The sequence below is a fragment of the Phacochoerus africanus genome, chromosome 6 (assembly GCF_016906955.1).
Source record: "Phacochoerus africanus isolate WHEZ1 chromosome 6, ROS_Pafr_v1, whole genome shotgun sequence".
Lineage (NCBI taxonomy): Eukaryota > Metazoa > Chordata > Mammalia > Artiodactyla > Suidae > Phacochoerus > Phacochoerus africanus.
Window position 1 is genome coordinate 67,747,527 of NC_062549.1, and position 22,992 is coordinate 67,770,518.

General features: G+C 37.0%; 1 protein-coding gene across 2 annotated transcripts in view; it reads left to right on the top strand.

Annotated features, from left to right (window-relative positions):
- ARFGEF1 (ADP ribosylation factor guanine nucleotide exchange factor 1) overlaps positions 1-22,992 on the top strand; it is a 147,060-nt gene that overhangs the window by 36,697 nt on the left and 87,371 nt on the right. For both annotated transcript variants that reach the window (XM_047783799.1, XM_047783800.1), the window contains exons 2-5: positions 13,383-13,413; positions 13,942-14,098; positions 15,527-15,673; positions 18,409-18,588. In XM_047783799.1, the coding sequence (XP_047639755.1) occupies positions 13,383-13,413; positions 13,942-14,098; positions 15,527-15,673; positions 18,409-18,588 (515 nt within the window). The remainder of the gene's footprint in view (positions 1-13,382; positions 13,414-13,941; positions 14,099-15,526; positions 15,674-18,408; positions 18,589-22,992) is intronic.

Sequence of the window (22,992 nt, forward strand, 5' to 3'; positions counted from 1 at the left end):
ATCATAGGAGATCACTAATATTTGGAATCTAACAAAAAAAATCTTAAAAAAAGAACTTAGCAAACAGAAACAAACTCAAATTTTAAAACCAAATTTATGGTTACCAAAGGGGAAATGTGGGGCTGGAGGGATAAATTAGGGTTTAGGATTGACATATACACACTACTATATATAAAATAGATGGGTAACAAGGATCTGCTGTATAGCACAGGATAATCTACTCAGTACTGTGTAATAACCTACATGGGAAAAGAATCTGGAAAGGAATGGAGATATGTATATGTGTAACTGATTTACCTTGCTGTATACCAAAACTAACACACATTTCTAAGTCATTAGAAATTTATTTAAAATTTAAAATTGATTTAAAAAAGAAAAGATGGTTCATTATGGCGCAAATAGAGAATGGAAGTAGTGAAAGGGAATAAAATGGAGTCAGTGAATGGTAAACTAAGTGAAGGATTTGTGTAAAAAAAAAAATAGTGGAGACTGAAGATGTGACTGAATTGCTACAATATCATGATAAAGCTTTAACAGATGAGGAGCTGCTTCCTGTGTATAAGCAGAGAAAGTAGTTTCTTGAGATGTAATCTACTCCTATGAAGTAGGATAGATAATCCTACTCCATAGATGTAATGCTATGAAGATTATTGGAATGAGAACAAAGGATTTAGAATATAACTTAAGGTTGTTGATAAAGCACTGAGTGGGTTTGAGAGAGTTGACAATTTTCAAAGTTCTACTGTGAGTAAAGTACTATGACACATCCTTGCATGCTACTGAGAAATTGTTCCTGAAAGGAAGAGTCATTTGTTGCAGCAAACTGCATTGTTGTCTTATTTTAAGAAATTGACATGGCCACTCCACCTTTCAACAACCACCACCCTGATCAGTCAGCAGCCATTATCACTGAGGCATGACCCTCCACCAGGTGAAGGTTTGGATGATTGATAGCATTTTTTAGCAATAAAGGTTTTTTGCTTTTTTTTTTTTGCTTTTTGCTTTTTAGGGCTGTGCCCACAGCATATGGAGGTTCCCAGGCTAGGGGTCGAATCAAAGCTGTAGCTACATGGCACCACAGGATCTGAGTCATGCTGCGAACTACACCACAGCTCATGGCCATGCCGGATCCTTAACCCACTGAGTGAGGCCAGGGATCTAACTCACAACCTCATGGTTACTAATTGGATTCGTTTCCACTGCACTAGGATGGGAACTCCAGTATTTTTTAATTAGGGTGTGAACATTGTTTTTTTAAGGCCTAATGCCATTGCACACTTACTAGATTACAGTATAGTATAAACATAACCTTTATATGCTTGGAGAAACCAGAAATTAGTGTGACTTTTATTGCAGTGGTCTAGAGCCGAGCCAGCAAAAAAAAAAACCTCTGGAGTATGCTTGTATACAGTTATGAAATACTGTCCTAGAATCAAGCTTGGATGATTGCTTAGTGGGTATTTATCATATTGTTGTTTGTACTTTTTCATATTTAAAACTTCTCAAAAAAAAAAAAAAAGATTAAACCCAGCCCCAAACAAAGCATGTTTATACCTCCTTGGTGCGGTGCCCCAATAGTCTTATGAGACAGAAAACTAAATATTGTCATGCCTGTTTGAAAAGTTAGTAAAGTGAGGTTTAGAAAGGTAATGCAGTGGCACCTGGGGTTTGACTCTCAGTCTTTTGGAGTCAGAGGCCCCAAAAGTATTTCTTTCTACTGTATTTTCACTTGTGCAGCCAATTGTGAAATAGAACACAAGGCTCTGACTTACAGTGCAGTATTCTTTCCATGGTGCCATGGCTGCTGCTTCTGCATAGCTTACGTTGATTAGAATCTGTGAAATGTCTGATTGTTTATTTACCAGTAGGGGCATTAACACTGAGAACAATAACTCTGTTCTTGTTGATTTTCACTGTAGCTGCTGCAAGTTGTTGATAGTAAACAGCCACTGCATTCTTTTCTGTCCCAATATTAAGTCCCAGTAAAAGACCATTTTCATAATTTGTAGTTTCTCTAAATGCTTATTTTCACTTAATTTTCTTTAAATTTGGCTTCCTGATATTTATTTATTTATTTATTTATTTTTTGTCTGTTGTTGTTGTTGTTGTTGTTGCTATTTCTTGGGCCTGGAGGTTCCCAGGCTAGGGGTCGAATGGGAGCTGCAGCCACTGGCCTATGCCAGAGCCACAGCAACGCGGGATCCAAGCCGCGTCTGCAACCTACACCACAGCTCACGGCAACGCTGGATTGTTAACCCACTGAGCAAGGGCAGGGACCGAACCCGCAACCTCATGGTTCCTAGTCGGATTCGTTAACCACTGCGCCACGACGGGAACTCCTTCCTGATATTTATTACTTTAGTGTCATTAAGCAGGTACTTGATGTGAATTCTGTTGAGATTTTTATTTTTTATTTTATTTAAAATATTTTATACGTAAAGTGAAATGGAAAGAAAGTATTTGCCCTGAAATATTTATTCAAATCACATTTCTAGTTTTAGTTTTCAAAACAAGATTTTTTATGTTTTTGAATTAATACGTAGCATAGTGGTTTTTTTGTTTTGTTAGAACTTAACGTATACATTGGAAAATTATGATAACATTCTAAAATTAGTATTCTTTTAAGTTAATAACCTATTGGAATTCAGCCATTTGATTTAAGGCTTTTTTTTTTTTAAACCTAAATCATTGCATTTCCTTTTTGTTATCTTGAGTAAGTCACTGCAGGTTTTTTAATCTGTAAAATGGGCGTGTTGGTAATATTCTTGGCTGTTCTAAGAATTGACAATATGTATGTAAGAATATGTATGTAAAACTTCATATAAATTCTAAAATGTTGGAGTTCCTGTTGTGGCACAGCAGAAATGAATCTGACTAGTATCCATGAGGATGCAGGTTCCATCCCTGGCCTTGCTCAGTGGGTCAGGGATCTGGTGTTGCCGTGAGCTGTGGTGTAGGTCGCAGACAAGGCTCAGATCCCACATTGCTATGGCTGTGGTGTAGGCCGGCAGCTGTAGCTCCAATTGGAACCCTAGCCTGGAATCTTCCATATGCTGCAGGTATGACCTTAAAAACCAAAAAAAAAAGAAAAGAAAAGAAAAGGAAAAAAAATTCCAAAATGTTACACAAATACAAGCTATTTTTGTTGTTTGTTAGACTCCTTTCTCTTCATGTGATTTTGGTGAGCTAATCAACAATTTTCATTATCTTAGAAGACATTTCTCAAAGATCTCACTGTTGTTGAGGTACCACACTTCAAGAAACAGTTTCAATCCATTAGATTTTTTTTTTGTCTTTTTAGGGCCACAACTGTGGCATATGGAGGTTCCCAGACTAGGTGTTGTATCTGTAGCCGCTGGCCTGCGCCACAGCCACAGCAACGCCAGATCCAAGCCATGTCTGTGACCTACACCACAGCTTATGGCAACGCCAGATCCTTAACCCAGTGAGTAAGGCCAGGGATTGAACCTAAGTCCTCATGGATACTACTCAGATTTGTTTCACCCTGAGCCATGACAGAAACTCCTAGAACTTTTTATTTCTATGTATTTATCATGGAAAAGTTATTTAAATGTATTAGAGAACTTAAATGACAGAGTACCCCATATCACAGGGGGTATGTTCCAAGATCCCTAGTGGATGCTTGAAACAGTGGGTAGTACTGAACCTTCTGTATACTGTATTTTAACTTATGCATACATACCTGTGATATAATTTATAAATTAGATGCAATAAGAGATGAACAACAATAACTAATAATAAAATAGAAGTTACAACAATATAAGGTAATAAGGTTATATAAATAGTCTTTCAAAATATCTTTTTGTACAAGTTTAATGCCTTTTCCATCTTAACTGAGCACTTAACACATTGTGGCCATAACTTTTGCAGTTTGATGTGTGACAACAAAATTAGCACAGATTTCTTTTTCTTTCTTCACAATTTCATGAGTAGAAGGTTCATTTTTACTGTAGATCTTAGCAACCTCAGCATTCAGTTTCTTTTTTTTTCTTGCCTTATTAAGTCAAGAACTTACATCTTTTCACTTAAAGGAAGCACTTTAAGGGAAGCTATAGCTTCTCTTTGGCATATCCAAATTGCCAGTATCACTACTCTTGCCCTTGGGAGCCATTGTTAAGTCAAAAGAGGGTTAGTTGAACAAAGCCCATCTATGACAGTCCATCCTGAGAAGTCACTAAGTGACTAAGGACAGGATCACTGAAGGAATGATTGATGTTCTGGTAGGACACAGCAGAATGGTGTGGGATGGCACAAAATTTCATCACACTGCTCAGAATGTCACACAATTTAAAACTTAGACTATTATCCATGAGTACATGGGTTCCATCCCTGGCCTTGATCAGTGGATTAAGGATCCAGCATTGCCGTGAGCTGTGGTGTAGGCCAGCAGCTGTAGCTCTGATTCGACCTGGGGAAATTCCATATGCCGCAGATTCAGCCCTGAAAAAAAACAAAACAAAACAGAACCCAATTTAGGGTTATTTATTTCTGGGATTTTCCATTTAGTATTTTCATTTTTGAATGTTAAATTTGGAAGTTCTGAGTTTGATTTATTTGTAAGCTAACTGTGATTCATATATCTAATTTTCATTTGAATGTAATCACTTTTCCTTAGTTGGTTTTTGCTGTTTTATGGTAGAAACTTCACTTTTCACCTTTAGTCTGAAAATTCCACCAATATTCATACCGTTGAGGACAATTATAGTAGAATGTTAAGTCAGAATCTTGTACTCCTTTTTGGTACATCCTCTGGAACCATATTATCAAATGGGGGGTCTGCTGGCTTTTGATGGAAAGGGCAGAAATAATGGCTTTTGAGTGAAAATCTATTCTTTTCCTTTCAGAAAATAGGCTATGATAAGAAAATATTTGTTTGAACTTTAGCAGGAAATTTGGTAGTCTAAAGGACTGCTCAGGGTCTTATACATGCTTATGGAGGTAGGGGGTTGGTTTAATAAAAAATTAATCAGTATTATGTTTACCAATAATTTTGGAAGTAATGGATTCTACTAAAAGTACATATTCTTGGGGAAAATTACTTGGAGGAAAATTTCTATAGTTTGGCTTATGGTACTGATTTCCTTTTATAAAATAAGGTAAAATTTAGCTTAGGACAAAATAGTTACAAATACATAGTAAACTTTCTGAGCGGCATGAAAGAGTACTAAGTATTAAATAAGTAGCTGTGACAATTTTTACTATAAACCATGGCAATAAATAAAATCTTAGCATTTACAAATATTCATTTAACCTTTCACCCTAGTGTCAAAGCATATCTTGTTATGCAAGTTTTTAAGACTGTCAGAACTTAGGTACTTTGATCACTTCTGCAGTCATCATTTTAGTACCTGTGAACATCTGTTATTCATACTGGTGCTTATTAACTGTCCAAGCAACTCCTAGTTGATTCCAGTTGATTATTTGTTCCCATTGCATCTTTTTGCTTCTGTCAAATAGGAAGGGTGGTAGAAGTAGTGATGGTAGAAGCATAATGAAAAGTTACCTTTTTTTTTTAGATGAATTTTTTTGTATTTATTTTTTTTAGGGCCCCACCCACAGCATATGGAGATTCCCAGGCTAGGGGTTGAATCAGAGCTATAGCTGCTGGCCTACACCACAGCCACAGCAATGCCAGATCCAAGCCACGTCTGTGACCTACACCACCGTTGATGGCAACCCCAGATCCTTAACCCACTGAGTGAGGCCAAGGATTGAACCTGCATCCTCATGGTACTGGTCAGATTGGTTTCTGCTGAGCCACACAGGAACTCTGAAAAATTATCTTTTTGACTGTTTTCTGGGCACTAAAAAGAAACTTAAACTGGTATTTTGTTTTAAATTACTTTGTACTTCAGTTGATATCAATACTTATATATGATTTAGTTAAAATTTTGCAAACTAATTTTGCAGAGGACTTCCAGATTCTGAGGAGGCTGATATACTTATTACAAAGGGATTGGTTTAGGGAACAAGTCCTGCCTGCATTTTATTAAGCACTATCTGTTAACCATCTGGTTTTCTTATCCACATACTCTGCAACACATTAGAACCTTACATATTCTCAGCAGGCTTTTTGGCACCCCTCAGTTACCTACCTGTCTCTCCTGTTTCCAAGGAGTTATTTCAAACCCCAGTCTTTTTGAGTCTCCTTAACCCTTTTTGTTCCAATTGCCTATTGCTGTGTAATAAACCACTCCAAGACTTAGTGGTGTATCTCAGTGACCATTTTATTATGCTCACAGACTGTGTCTCTCACGTATTCAGATGAGGCCTGTTGCTGCTCGGAAATGTCTTGGAGCCTCAGCTGGGAAGACTCAAATGACTGGGGGATATGTGAATGAGGAACTAGAATCCTCTAGGGGCTTCTTCACTCACATGTCTGGTGCCTGTACTGTGGTGCCTTGAAACTGGGCTCAGCTGGGATTGTTGACTGAACCAGTTATGTTTCACAGCAGAATCTTTAGGTTGCAAGAGTGGGACCCAACATTCCAGGAGAACCAGGCAGGAGCTGCTTGGCCCTTTCTAATAATCTTGACAGTTGTTCACAGTCACTTCCATTGTATTCTTTTGGTTACAAATAAATGTCTAAGGCCAGCCCATATTCAAGGAAAGGTGAATTAGACTCTCTGGGTGGAGTGTGGCAAGGTCACCTTGCAGAAGGGCTTGTGGGATGGGAGGTTACCACAGTGATTATTTTGGAAAATAAAGTCTTTCGCACTATCTCCTGGTCTTCAAATTTCTGTCTTAGTGCCTGCTGAATACTGTCACTTGAACATCCCCATTGCTTTAAGTAAAACATGACCAAAAATTACCTCTTCTCCACCTCTGAGCCTTCACCCCTACTTTCACACGGTGAGAAAACTGTGTTTTGTGTCTAAATTAATGGTAACTCTATTATTCATTTAGGCAGGCTAAATCTCTTCTTGCTCATCCTCCTCGATAAATTAGATTGTATGATTGTTTTTCCTACCAAGATCACCATGGAATTTACTTTTACTCATCCCTTTTGTCACAGTTTTTGTTCAAGCTGTTATCTCTTTCTTAGATTACTGTAATATTCTGTTTAACTTCTGTATTTTTATTTAATCCTTAATTTCATGAAATGTGTTTCTTTTAAATCATAAGATTGGCCTTGAAAAAGTAAACCTAGCAGAATACATACATCCAAAGAAATGTTATTTTTCAAGATGATGCCTTACATTTATGCAGTTTCCTAAATGTTTTTGTTTAAATTGCTTTCTCATATAGTTGACCCAAATTGCTGCTTTCAGTTGATCGTATATCATCTTTATAGTTTGTGTTACAGGCTCCTTTAAGAATCTAATGAGAGTTATGTACTCTTTTTCTAAAACACTGCTTGCACACACACACACTGGCATGGTTCACAGATGTACTCAAGTTAAGGACTTGTTTTGTAGTCACATACCATTCTTCATACTTGGCCCCAAGCCACTTGTGGTTAATTGGTGGTTAGAATCCGATTCCCTTTCTAGAGAGTTTTCCTTCTGTGAGGTTATTCATTTAAAAGAAGGAAGCAGGCAGGAAAGACCTGCAAACAGTGCATTCCACAAATATTTTTGAACGCTGGCAGTATGATGATAATTGAAGCATAGCGTCCCACAGTTTCTGCTTCGAAGGAGACCACACATTGAATGTGTATGTTCTAATGTGTTTATCAAAAACTCTTCATTTGCCTTTAAGTCTTTCCTTAGATTACCAATTTTGTTTGCATTGAGTAAATGCTGTTGTCCTGCAAGCTGTAAGACTAAATGATGTCGTGAGAGGTAGATAGAAATCATTCATAGTTTATAGGTAATAGAATTTGTTGAATCTGTATAAATACCATTTTGAAATTTATATGTGTCCTGTCAATGAAGGAAAAGCAAGCTGCTAAGCAAGTTGATAGTAAAATAATATTATGAGGGAATATTTAATATATTAAGGAAATCAGGCATATAAAGCACATAAAATCAGTTATTTTTTAGTAGATCACTCTTTTTTTAATTATTATTATTATTATTATTATTTTTTATTTTGTTGTTGTTGTTGCTATTTCTTGGGCCGCTCCCGCAGCATATGGAGGTTCCCAGGCTAGGGGTCAAATCGGAGCTGTAGCCACCGGCCTACGCCAGAGCCACAGCAATGCGGGATCCGAGCCGTGTCTGCAACCTACACAACAGCTCACGGCAACGCCGGATCGTCAACCCACTGGGCAAGGGCAGGGACCGAACCCGCAACCTCATGGTTTCTAGTCGGACTCGTCAACCACTGCGCCACGACGGGAACTCCAAATCACTCTTTCTTTTTCTTGTTCATTAAACAAGTCCTGTGCCTTATCATCTGTTTCAGTGATTTAATGTACTTGCTTCCAGTAATTTAATGTACCTGAAAGGAATAAAACTTGTGTTTCTTTCAAATCACTTTAAAATCTATACTTTATATGCTAATTTATGATGACCTCTTTCCTCCAATTTCAATCTTTCCTTCTATATAATACAGTAGTTGGTTTCTTAGGTTTTAAAATAACTGTATAAAAATAGTTCTGAAGGGATGAGGGAGTTAATGGCTAGAGAGAAAATAATTTCTGAAATGATTTTTATGAAGTTTGTTCGAAGAGCTATGACTACATAGTAAAAAACCCTAAATATCACTAAACAAACAAATCTAGCTTCTGACTTTTATTTTAGCTCAAGGGTGATGACTTTTCTTATCACATACAATATTGTCTGTTTTGCATTGTCTGGTGTTTTCCAGAGCAATGTCAGAAATGTTTTGTTGGAGTTCCATTGTGGCTTAGCAGAAACGAACCTGACTAGGATCCATGAGGATGTGGGTTCGATCCCTGGCCTCACTCAGTGGGTTAGGAATCCTGCATTGCTGTGAGCTTTGGCATAGGTCACAGCTGTGCCTGGATCCTGAATTGATTGCTGTGGCTGTGGTGTAAGCTGGCAGCTGCAGCTCTGATTCAACCCCTGGTCTGGGAACTTCCATGTGTTTCAGGTGTGGCCCAAAAAACAAAAAACATTTTACTGTTGGTGGTCATCCTTGTCATGATTCTGACTTTAATAGGAAAATATTTCACAGTTAAGCACCAAGTAGTTTTTAGTTTGAGTATGCTTCTTCTTAATTTGTTAATTCAATATTTTTTCTTCTGCATGTTTTTTCTTTAATAATTGGGGATTAATTGGTTTACAGTTGACCCTTGAACAATACAGGTTTGAGCTGTGTGGGTCCATGTATATATACACAGATACTTTTCAACAGTAAATACTGCAGTACTACACAGTCCATGGTTGGTTGAATCATGGATGCAGAGGAATAGCAGAAATGGACGGTTGATTATAATTTAACTTTTGCCTTGTTCAAGAGTCAACTAACCCTTGAACTTCTTGTACTTCTTGACTCTACTGTTGAAGAAGAACTGCTAATTCATTAAACTGTACTTCTTGATTCTACTGTTGAAGGAGAACTGCTAATTCATTAAACTAGAGAGGCAGTTTCCTCAAATACTGTTCGTGTTACTGAACATTTATTATAAGTTAAGAAAACTGAAAAAAAAATTGTTTTTAGCATAGGCTCTAACACTAGTCTAAGAAGTCTTACAGGGACAATAAATGGATGTGGACACAGTGATGAAACCAAACTGTCTTGCACTCATTTTTTTTAACCATTTTAGTAGTGATTCTTAAACTTGTTTTCATGTTAGAATCCTCTGGAAGCTTTGTTAACACAGATTGTAGTACTCTACATTCATAGTTTCTGATGCAAAAAGTTGGGTGGAGGGCCTGGTGATGCCGATACTGCTGGTCCTGGGACCACATTTTGAGAATCACTCCTTTAAAATAAATTTACCCTTATAAATAGAGAATGAATTTTTCAGTTCATGTGCATCAGTTAATAGAAGGTTGCTTAAGGAGTTCCTGTTGTGGCTCAATGGTAATGAACCCAACTAGTATCCAAGAGGGTGCGGCTTTAATCCCTCGCTTGTTCAGTGAGTTAAGGATCTGGCATTGCTATGAGCTTTTGTTGTATGTTGCAGATGAGGATTGGATCTGGTGTTACTGTGGCTGCGGCCTAGGCCAGGAGCTGCAGCTCCATTTCAACCTGTAGCCCAGGAACTTCCATATGCCTCACGAGCAGCCCTAAAAAGCAAAAACAAAGGTTGCTTAAATAGAGCAGTGTGTAGTGTGAAATACACTACTTTAAAACTAGATAAACTAGTTTCTGGATCACTACTGACCAGCTGGCTGGCTTTTAAGCCATTATTTAACTAATCTGATTTATGGTTTTCTCATCCATAAAGTGAGGAATTGAGGATAAAATTAGGTAATGTATAAAAAAGTGTTTTAAACTCTTTGCTGCACAAATATAAGGTAGTATTGCATATTTAAATTTTTTCAGCTTGTAGTTTATGATGTTGTTACTTTCAGTATTTTTCTACTTACTCTGTCCACCTCTCCCTTATTGCCACTTGTTCTTTTAATCTTGATTACTTTTTAGTGATAGTGTCTTTCAGTTTAAGTGGCCTTGAATGGCTTTGAAAGGAGGTGTATTAAGAGGAATACAAGCAGTCTTCAGAAGATTGTAAAAGTATAAGCATTTTGCAGGCCCATAAAGATAACCCTGCAAGCTGAAAACATATAAGCTATGTTAATAATCAGTGGGTAAAACTGTGATCTGTGACCTTTGAAAGATTTTGTCAAAACATTTAAAAAATTAACTGTGGGTTACAAATGTATAGGAAAATGAAAAAATAATAAAACTCATATTTAGTGCAAAGTAATTCTAAAATATTAAAATCATTGAGAATTAAAGTGTTTACTGGTTTGAACAGGGCTTGCCTTGTATAATTTACAGTAAGGAGATAGAAAGATAGGAATAAATGTACTATCTGAATTAGCAGAGAATTATTACATTCAGTGTAGCTTAGGTATGTTTTACTAGACTGTTTAAGTATGATCATTTAAAAAATAATGGGAGTTCCTGCTGTGGTACAATGGGATCAGTGGCATCTTGGGAGTGAGGTTTGATCCCTGGCCCAGCACAGTGGGCGTTGCTTCAGCTGTGGCTTGGGTTGCAACTATTGCGCCGATCTGATCCCTGGCTTGAGAACTCCAAATGCCCTGGGCAGCTAAATAAATAAATAAATAAATAAACAAATGGAAGCATTTGGGAGTTCCCTGGTGGCTCAGAGGGTTAAGGATCCAGCATAGTCACAACAGTGGCTTAGGTTCCTGCTGTGGCGTGGCTTTGATCCCTGGCCTGGGAACTTCTGTGTGCCGAAAAAAAAGGAATCATAGAATAAAGTAGTTCATAGAGTTTATAGGATCCTTTTGATACTTGGTTTTAGAGCAAAGATCAGTAAACTACTTCTGTAAAGAGCTTTGTGGGCCAAGAGGAAAAGCCACTTACCATAAGTTTTAGAATATAAGTACCTTTGCAGTTACCTAAGTGCTAGAGTTAAATGTTGTTTCCTAAGGTCACACACTTATTTGGTGACAGGTTATCTTATTGGAAGATGGTATCAAAACACAGTGCTCTTTAAAATGTTATACTACCTCTGGCACTCCTAACTAATGTATTATTTACTTAATACCCAGAATACCATTTCATATTTTCCAAATGGAATTTCACTTTATACAAAAACCATCACCTCCCTCCTTTTCCTACCTCACATGTTTTTTCTACCTTACCTGATTTTTAGTAAAACCTCAGCATCTTAAATAATAATGATAATATTAAATACTGTTTTAAAAATTTTATGAAGATTTGGGGCAATTAGTATATCATTTACCCCCTGTACTGTATTTTATAAAGGGATTTAAATTGTTTTTATTGCATGTATTGGTGAACTGTGCAGTCTTAGTAGCCATGTGCAGATCTTAAATATCAGACATTGTGAACTTTTATTAAGTAGTATTTTAAATAACCCCAGATAATATTTTCACATTGTCTCCCTTCTACTCCTACGGCTGGCAAATGGAAAGAGCTTTGGTCCACAGAGAATTAGATGGAAATACTGAGCATCAGTACTTAGCACAGAGTAGGTAATGAATAAATTGTGCAGGGACAGAGTGATTTGACAAAGCCACTTTATAAAGGGATTGCTATAATTGCTATTATGTGGGAGATGCTTAATACATGACAGTTTTTAATAATTTATAGGCTAGAAGTTATTTCTAATAACCTAAATTTAACACATTTTGCTTGATATTCATAGATAGACCTATGTAGTAGAGTGGTTAAAAACAAGGATCTGGAGTTACATTACCTAGTTTTGAAACTAGATTAGCCACACACCCATGCCATGCAGCCCTTGAGCAAATTACTCATCCTCTCTGTGCCTCGATTTTAAAGTGGAAATATGACAGTACAAATTTCATAGGGTTGTTATAAGGCCTAAACATGTTAGTAAATGTAAAATGTAACAGTGCTTGGCACATAGTAAGTTCCTAACAACTGTTGGCTGCAGTAATAGTAATTATTAATGTTATATTTCAATACTTTTCTTACAAGTTTCTAACTGGCTTAATCAATTAACCAGATTTCCCAGTATGTCATTAAATTTAAGGTTCTTCCATGATAGGTAGGATTTATCTAACTTACCTCATCACTTATAGATATAAACAGCAAAAGGGAAAATGCCCCACTAAATTGCACATGTGTATTTGACAGTGCCTTGTGTAGTCATAAGTAGAAAAATCGGTTAAATATTGACACATATATACATGATCAAGAAGTTACAGCCCTGGTCTGATCATCGCCTTGAGATAACCCCAAGGCAGGTATATTGAGTTTTCTTTCTTTCACCCAACATGTACTTTATATTTTGTCATTTGAATATAGCATATATATATATATATATATATTTTTTTTTTTTTTTAAAGGGCTGAACCTGCAGCATATGGAGGTTCCCAGGCTAGGGGTCTAATTGGAGCTGTAGCTGCCAGCCACAGCCACAGCAAACAGGATGGATCTGAGCCACACCTGTGACCTACACCACAGCTCATGGCAACCCTGGATCGTTAAACCCACTGAGTGAGACCAGGGATGGAACCTGCGTCCTCATGGATACTAGCTAGATTCGTTTCTACTTGAGAAAAGGAAATGCTTTGAGAACTTATGATCTCTAATACTATTTTTATGGTTGTCAATGTATATTCTTTGTATAGTTTTTTAAAATTATGTTGTTTGTGTAAATTAATACATTTTGGCTACAGCAGAATTTTAGTACCCAGTTTTCTTTTAATTTGTATTCTTCCCAACTTCTTATAGAAATTACAGATTAATTTAAAACATAAGTTACTTAATGATCTTTCTGTTGTCAAGTTTTCTGATGTATGCTTCTTTTTTCCCCCCAGAGGAAATAAAAGCGGAAACTGAAAAGCAGAGGTTTGTAGGGGTTTTTTTCTTTCTCAGTAAAAATAATTTGTAAATTTGTCCATCTTGGCCATAGTAATAATTATACAATCATTATGTTTCAGTGTGGCAGATTTTCTGCATGTGATTTTTATAATAAAATCAGTTTAAAAATGATTTTTGAGAAATATGGTATGCATGTTTATAAATACAAAAATCTCGTAAGTTAAAGGTATTTCCTAAAATACAATAAGATATGCTTTAAAGTCTTTTCTTAAAGACTTTGATTCATATTTAGAATGACCACTAATTACTTAACCTAAATAATTACTTTAATTAATTAATATTTATTTTCTTGCATTTAGTTACAACGTGGCTACCAACTTATGACCTATAGTGAATCACTTAACTCTTCTGGGCTTTGGTTTCCTCATGAAATATGGGGAAATAAAGACCGATTTAGCAAAGTGCCTTTTAGAACTGAAATTCTTTGTTTTCTGTGAGTGTATCATCAGCATGATGAATGTGATTTTCTAATCAGACTCTTCTCTTTTCCTTTAGTCCTCCTCATGGAGAGGCAAAAGCTGGATCAAGCACCCTTCCACCAGTGAAATCAAAGACAAATTTTATTGAAGCAGACAAGTACTTCCTCCCCTTTGAATTGGCTTGCCAGTCCAGGTGTCCCCGCATAGTTAGTACATCTCTAGATTGTTTACAGGTCTGTATAACTTGGCACTATCTAAAAACCATCTAATTTGCATGTGTTTTTTCTTTTCTTTCTTTTTTTTAAATTTTTGGTCTTTTTAGGGCTGCAGCTGCAGCATATCGAAGTTCCCAGTCTAGGGGTCATATTGAAGCTGTAGCTGCTGGCCTATGCCACAGCCACAGCAACACCAGATCCAAGCCTTGTCCATAACCTACACCACAGCTCATGGCAACACTGGATTCTTAACTCACTGAGGAAGCTCAGGGATTGAACCCGAGTCCTCATGGATACTAATTGTGTTCATTACTGCTGAACCGAAGCGGGAACTCCTTGAATGTGTTTCTAAACATTACTCAAAATTGATGATTCAGACATTTTCCATGAAAGCTTTGATTATTCTTTTTGTGGTAAGAAACCAAATGGTTGCTTATATTAGAGAGAAATAAGAAACAGTAATAGTTGCAAAAAGATACTTTTAGTTTAAGGTTAGCAAAAATCTTTAGCTTAGTGATTACACAAATCTTTACTAAGGTTATCAGTAATGAAAGCATTTTAACCTATTGCTAATTTTACATACATCATTATTTGTAGTGGTTTTACTAGTATTTGCTATTTTATGTAAAGCAGTGTTAATATTAACATTTTAGTATTTATATTTACTTTGGGATTTTAGTCCTGACCTTCATTTATTTCAGAAAAATTTCTTAAATCTTTCTTTCTCTTTTGCTTATACACACACACAGATCCTTTTACATATTTGTAAGACAAACCTCCAGGTAGAGGGGTCTTTATCTTCTTAGGTATTTTTCCTGTTTGGGGATATACCTTTGTATCTAACAATTCAGTGGAAAAGATCATATCAATATGACTTGTTTTCAAGGTAAGTTAAGGATAAGTTCATTTGATTTGTGACCTTATCTTGCCTCAAAAATAAAATTATAATATCCAAGGCCTTCCTTCCAGGGTTATAATGGTAATGATGAATGAACAAACCTATGATTTATTGCAGCCAATGTGTGGAAATTGGGTTTTCTGCATTTTCATAGATCTAATTTAGAAAGAGCTTTTGGGTCATTTGAATGTGTTAAGAGAGCTTTCACAAAAGCAGTATCAGTAATATTTGGGTAGAAAGCAGTAAGCTATTCTGACTCATCAGAGACAAGTTCTAAGGCCTGCCTTTCTCAAAGTATTGCCTGATGGTTTTACTGTGGTTATTTTTTCTGTTTTTGTGATTATTATAGGTATAAATAATCTCGCATATTATAGCTTAATAAAGCTTTCGTCACCAAAAGTTGGTATAGCTTTGGCTTTGATATATATCTTTATATAAAAAGCTTAACATATATTCAATTGTGTATTGTAATTTTAATGTATATTTAATTAGTGTATATATATGTGTGTTAGCTTAATTAGGATCTTTATTTTCTTTCTCCATTTCAGAAACTCATTGCTTATGGGCACTTGACTGGCAATGCCCCAGATAGTACAACACCAGGCAAAAAATTAATTGATAGAATTATTGAAACAATTTGTGGCTGTTTCCAGGGTCCTCAAACAGATGAAGGAGTTCAGTTACAAATAATAAAGGTAATTAATTATATAAGGTGACTTTGTAATTCATAATCTGTATTTTTTTTTAATCAAAAGCCTTTACCTTGGAAAATATTTGAAAAGGTCATTTAATATGTTTTCCAGCTATAATAGAGAAAATATGGGTGCTTTTTAGACGTCAGTCAGGGGATTTTATTGTTGAATGCCACGAGCTCACTGGGAGAAGACTCTTACTTCCAAATCACTTATTTTGAAGGTCCCAGTTAGGGCCCCCAGAGTCTTCCAGAGCTTTTCAGTTTCTGGCATGCTTCTGTCTTTTGAGCTTTAGCATCCTGTGTAAAGATTCTGTGACCCTTCTAGTTTCTTCTTCTACTGTCAGATCCATTGTAATCCGCTTTACCATGTGAATTACTTGGGCACCATCTTTTCTGATTCCCTTGGACTTGTCAGTCTGCTGAACCTGCTCAGCTAAACCCTGTGCTAGGTCTGTGCTATGATATACCTGGATCATAAAACTCCTTTTGTTGCTGAAATTCAGCCTCTGTCTGCTGGTGCCGAATTAAAATGCAGAGACAGGGTTTGGGGTAAAGGAGAAGAAGAAAGCTTTATTGCTTTGCCAGGCAAAGGGAGGGGTCAAAGCAGGCTAACACTCTAATGACTGTGCCCCCCATTGGAAAAAATTAAGGGGAGTTTTATAGTAAAAAGGAGAAAAACAGGTTTTCAGGTAGGAATCAGGATTGGGACAAACATGCATTCTTCTCTTTCTTTGGGGGAATCTTAATCATCAAAGCTGGAGTGAGGAGACTTCGGCATGATAATGCTGGTGGTCTGCTGGGTTATTGCCTAGAATAACAGTACTTGTGAAAGGGGCATATTGATCAGAGATTAGAACAAACTAGGAAAGTTCCTGAAAAACATCATGTGCTAGGAGTCCCCATCGTGGCGCAGAGGTAAACGAATCAGACTAGGAACCATGAGGTTGGGTGTTCGATTCCTGCCCTTGCTCAGTGGGTTAAGGATTCGGTGCTGCCATGAGCTGTGGTGTAGGTCGCAGACACGGCTCGGATCCCGAGTTGCTGTGGCTCTGGTGTAGGCCAGTGGCTACAGCTCCGATTAGACCCCTAGCCTGGGAACCTCCATATGCCGCGGAAGCAGCTCTAGAAAAGGCAAAAAGACAAAAAATTAAAAAACAAAAACAGAAAAACCCCATCATGTGCTAATAACCTTTCATTCACAGGCAATTGTGCTCAGGGTTCCTAATCTTTATCTTAGGGGTGATTGTGTTTAGGGTGCAATTAAGCCAAGGAGAAGGACAAGGAAGGAGTATAAGCTTTTCAATTTTAAAGCATTCATTTCTAAGAGAAGCATAAGGCATGTAACTCTTTTCTTAGGTGTATGAGATGCCTATGTCATTATGTGTATCCCTTGAGAGGAAACCAGGATCCCGCCCCAAGGCTATACTATTGTTGCTTGACTCTTCCTCCCTGTCTCTGTATCCCCTCCCTTCCCTCATCAGCAACTGTCTGAACCTGCCCCTTGGAACTCAGGGAAGGCCATGGAGGCTGAATGAGGCCCATTTCCTAAGAACAAGAAATGGGGGATACAGAAAGGCTTTTGTGCCCAGGAGCCCTGTAGGACCCTGCTTGGTTTCACTTTAAAGAAAAATCACTCATTTGTGTTTTCAGTCTGCTATAAAAATTGAAATTTTTTTTTTTTTAAGGTTGCACCCACAGCGTATAGAAGTTCCTGGGCCAGAGTTTGAATCTGAGCCACAGTTGCAGCAACACAAGATAACTTTAATTCACTGCACTGGGCTGGGGATTGAATCCGTGCCTCCACAGCAACCCATACTGCTGCAGTCAGCTTCTTAACCCACTGCACTACAGCAGAAACTCCTAAATATTGAATTTTTAATGTTTCTGCTAATAGTGGTGATATGTTTATTTACCAGTAAAATTTTCTTGGATTCTTAGTACTTCTGAAATTGTTTACATGTGTAAAGTGTTCCTTTATGTATGGCTGTCATCCTTTTTGAGTCTTTTAGTTTCAGAGCTGCATTGACTTTATGCATCATAAAATACCTTTATTCTAAAAAAATTATCCGGTTTGGCCCATTATTTTCAGTTTCATGTCAATTGTCACTTGTTTAGCATGTGCTCAATGCTGACTGTGCATAGCATTGTACTACATAGAAGGATAGAAGGTATCAGTCTTTGCTTTTGAGAAGTGGTTACAGTTCACATAAATTAAAGCTGTTCACGCTGTTGGAGGTTTTGCCTTAGGATTATTTTAAAACATCTGTAAACATCTTCAGTAACAACAATAGCACACTGAACTCAGTCTGAAAGTAGGATCTCAGGAAAATTTGAATAGGACAAAATATGTATCCTCCAAAGTTGACATCAAGTTCAACAGATAACATCATCTGAAACAAATCTTTGCTCTACTGTGATAGTTTTATTGCTGTGCATTTTAATGCACTAAGTAATATTTCTATTAAAAATGGAACTTGGATTGAAATAAATCAGTTGAATGGTTTTCTAGTGTTTTGGGTTTGGGAGGACTATATGGAAACTACTACCAGAATGGGAAAAATATAAAGTATTTTAACAGTTGATGACATATTTAAGGCAGGTAGAAATTCTGTATACATTATCTTAAAGTGGTAATGGTGTCTTAAAGTTTTAATTCTGATATAAAAGTAATCGTATATTTTTTTGTAGAAACTCTGGATGCAAAACATTTCTTTAACTTTGTCCTTTTTTAAAAAGGCTTTACTTACTGCAGTAACATCTCAACATATAGAAATTCATGAAGGAACTGTACTGCAAGCTGTGAGAACATGTTACAATATCTACCTAGCAAGCAAAAATCTCATCAATCAGACAACAGCCAAAGCTACTCTTACTCAGATGCTAAATGTTATCTTTGCACGCATGGAAAACCAAGCAGTAAGTATTTACAAATGAGAGAGATTGTATAAAACACCACAGGCATCAAGCATAGAAAAAATTCTACATAAATTATAGTGAAATCTTCTGTGCCCGTGGAGAGATGTCTTTTATTTACAGTTTTATGTACTGGACATCCTTGGTATTGTTTTATTTTGTTTTGTTTTGAGGTTTACTGACTCATTTGGCTTTGGATAAAATACTTTTTTAGCTGTTCACAGTTAAAAAGTTATCATTTGTCATCATCCTCATGGAAATGTTTATGAATTGATGTTTTTATTGTTCTCAGTCTTAGGTGAGTATAATGTAGATATAAATTTATCTAATTTGGTCTATTCTGGTATATTCATTGAGGCTTTAAAAAATAAAATTTCTATAGTTATGAAGTACATTTGGGAAGCAGGTAAGAGATCAGCAGCTGGAGAAATTTTTTTAAATTATCTAGGTCTTAATAATTAAGAATCAACTTCTAACTATTTTGAACTGATTTTAAACTTGCAGAAAAGTCACAAAAATAGGTCCTCTTTACTCTGCTTTCCTTAATGCCAACATCTTATGTAACAACCATTTTATAATGTTCAGAAGCAGAAATTAACACTGGCATGATACCATAAACTATAGGCCTTACTTGAATTTCACTAATTTTCCCACTAATATCCTTTTTTCTATTTCAAAATCTGATCCAGAATCCCACATTGCATTTAGTATGCCTTAGTCTTCTCGTATTTGTAAAGAGTGATGATCAGTTACTTCATTGAAGGTCCTTCAGTTTCATTTGTCAGATGTTTTCTCATGATTAAAATGAGGTTGTCCATTTTTTGCAAGAATACCTCTGAAGCAATGTTTCCTTCCCAATACATCATATCAGGAATTCATTTTTGATGTATATTAATACTAATAGTATTAACTCTGATTATTTGGTTATGATGGTACCTGCTAGATTCTTCTACTGTGAAGTTATTCTTTGTTTTTTGTCTTCTTGCCTTTTTCTAGGGCTGCTCCTGCGGCATATGGAGATTCCCAGACTAGGGGTCAAATCGCAGCTCTAGCCGCTGGACTATGCCAGAGCCACAGCAACACGGGGTCTGAGCCCTGTCTTCGACCTACACCACAGCTCACAGCAATGCTGGATCCTTAACCCACTGAGCAAGGGCAGGGATTGACCCCGCAACCTCATGGTTCCTAGTCAGATTTGTTAACCACTGAGCCATGATGGGAAATCCTGTAAAGTTATTCTTTTCTTTTTTTTTTGTCTTTTGTTGTTGTTGTTGTTGTTGTTGTTGCTATTTCTTGGGCCGCTCCCGCGGCATATGGAGGTTCCCAGGCTAGGGGTTGAATCAGAGCTGTAGCCACTGGCCTACGCCAGAGCCACAGCAACGTGGGATCCGAGCCGCGTCTGCAACCTACACCACAGCTCACAGCAACGCCGGATCGTTAACCCACTGAGCAAGGTCAGGGACGAAACCCGCAACCTCATGGTTCCTAGTCGGATTTGTTAACCACTGCACCATGACGGGAACTCCCTATTCTTTTACATTTAATAAATACCTTGGAAAAGATTCTTTAAGACTGTGCAAATATCCTGTGTTGGTTTTTTTTTTTCTCACACTCCCCTGCCCCCAATTTGAGTATCCACCAGTGGATCATGTTGGCAGCAGTTAGTAGTGCAGTATTTCCCTAGTAGTGATATTCTTTTTCTCTCTTGTTCTGTATTTATTGACCAGAATTATTCTCCTTTACTGTTTATTCAATTTTTTATTTACATCAGTCTGTATTTATGGATATTTATTTTATTCTGTGATTTATAACCCAATTCCACCATTTATTCTGTTGCCCCAGTTATTTCAGTTTTGGCCTTCCATCTTTTTTACAAGCCCTCAGCCTTTTTAAATACCTCCTTACTTTCTGGAATCTTATGATGTTCCAGGCTCATTCTGAATTTTCTCTATTCCGTCCCTGGTGTAGTAGCCGCATAAACAGGGAGCCCTGGCTCCTTCAGTTGGAAAGTGGTTATTAGAAACCAAAATCTGAGTGCTACGTGTGTTCATTGCAACTGGGTTGTTACTGCTTCTAGGCCCTCTCAGCAGATGGACCTAGGAAATGTATATGTATATACTCACCCCTCCTTCTCTTTTCCTACCTCTCCCACACCTGTTGTGACTGTTCATCTACACATATATTAAAAACCTTGTGTTCATACTGATAGTTCTGATTCCAGTCCAGTACCACAGGGTTCATTTCGGCCCTATCCCTTTATTTATTTGTAAATTTTCCCTCTCTAATCAGTGAGATATAAGGCTTTCATTTTCTGTGATACATTGTTCAGTCCTATTACACACACGTAGTAGTTTCAAAATTGCTAACTCATCACTGTGAGAAGAAAATTTACTAAGCAAATTCTATTATTTATATTTAGTGGGATTTTTTTGTCATTAGCCTTATAGTATCCATTCAAAATACTGTTTTCCAGTTACTTAGATTAGTTCTTTTCTTCTCCATACTCTTGAATGATGATAATATTATTTTATAATATAATTAAGTTCATTTATTACTGCCTGTTTTCCACTTTAGTAGCTCTTACTTTCAGGTTTAATTGCTTACTTATCTTTGAGTATGTTAAACTCTACTCTGAATTTAGAGTTAGAACTATACAGAAGGTGTACTCCTCATTCCCTTCACTCCACTCCTCTTCCTCCCTTCTTTCCATACCTTGGATGTAGCTAATCTGAATTGTTTCTGGTTTATCCTTCTGCATTTCTTTAGCACAAATGAGCAAATATATGTATGGTTATGGTTTCTTGTATCATTTTTCTTGCATGAAAGTTAGCATACTGTATTAGTTATCTATCACAGCATAACAAATTACCCCAAACATTAGCTGCTTAAATAAACTCACAGTTTAGCTGCTTATCTCTCAGAGTTTCTGAGGGTCCAGAGTCCAAGAGTGGCTTAGCTTGGTGTTTGTGAAACTCATAAGGTTTCAGTTGACTTCAAGAATCATAATATCAACTGCAGTCATTTAAAGCCTTTATTGGGCTAGAGAATGAGAGAAAGAGAAACAGGGCAGAAGCTGCATTGTCTACCTTATGATCAGATGTGGTCATCCAGACCTCCCTGGCGCAGTAGGGAGGGGGGCTGTACGAAGAAGTGAAAATCAGGAGGTAGCGATCATTGGTGGCCATCTGGCTATCACACGTATGGTGGATGCTCTTTTGTACTTTGCTCTTTTCACTTAGCAGTGTGTCCTGGAAAGCATTCCATGTCAGTCTTTGGAGATCTTCCCCATTCTTTTTTTTTTTTTTTTGTCTTTTTAGGACTGCACCTGTGGCATATGGAGGTCCCCAGACTAGGGGTTGAATCGGAGCTGTAGCCACTGGCCTATGCCACAGCCACAGCAATTCGGGATCCAAGCCTCATCTTCGACCTACAGCACAGCTTACAGCAATACCGGATCCTAACCCACTGATCAAGTTCAGGGATCGAACCTGTGTATTCATGGATGCTAGTCTGGTTCTTTAACTACTGAGCCACGACAGGAACTCCTTCCTTATTCTTTTTTATAGATGCATGGTACGTAGGGATGTACTGTGTAGTCTACTCAATCTCTTCTAGGTGTTGACACTGGATGATTTTGCAACCACAAATAAGAGTTTTACTGCTTTTTTTTTTTTTTTTTTTGAAGAAGTGAATGAAACTAATTTACATTTTTTAATGACATGACACAAGGAAACATGTTTTATGTCATAAAGTGTATTTAGTCCTGTGCTGTGGATAATTATAAAAAAGTAGGAAAGGGGAGAAAGAATTAAAAAGGAGGGGCAGACATTTTCCACATTCGCTAAAATATTCTAAGCTAGAAGTGTAGTTCATATATATACATACTACCATAACCTTTTTTCTCCTCTGTAAATAAAATTCACTGTTCAAGTGTTCAGTTATAAAATTATTTCAAAGGAGAAAATGCCGATTCTTTCTCTAGAACAGTGGTTTTCAACTGGAGGTAGCTTTGCCCCCACAGCCACATTCGAGACACTTTAGACTGTCATGACTGGGTTAAAGAGGCTGTTAATGGCTATAGTGGGTTTGTGCCCATTAGTGATAGGGATTGGGATGTTGCTAAACTCCCTGCAGTACACTGGACAACCTACATTCCCACCCCCGCCCCACACATTTTACACAAAGGAGCCAAATGTCAGTAGTACTAGGAAAACCCTATTCTAGAAAGTATGAAAGTGTTTAGAAAATGTTGAAACAATTTTTTTTCAAATATATTTTTAGAGTTCGTGCAACTTTGGAATAAGTAGAAAAATCTAGAATTCAACACTATGCTTGTCTATAATTCCAAGGCATATGCTTTCCCTACTAAATAATGGTACAGATTAGGTGAAATCAGACTGAAGGTGA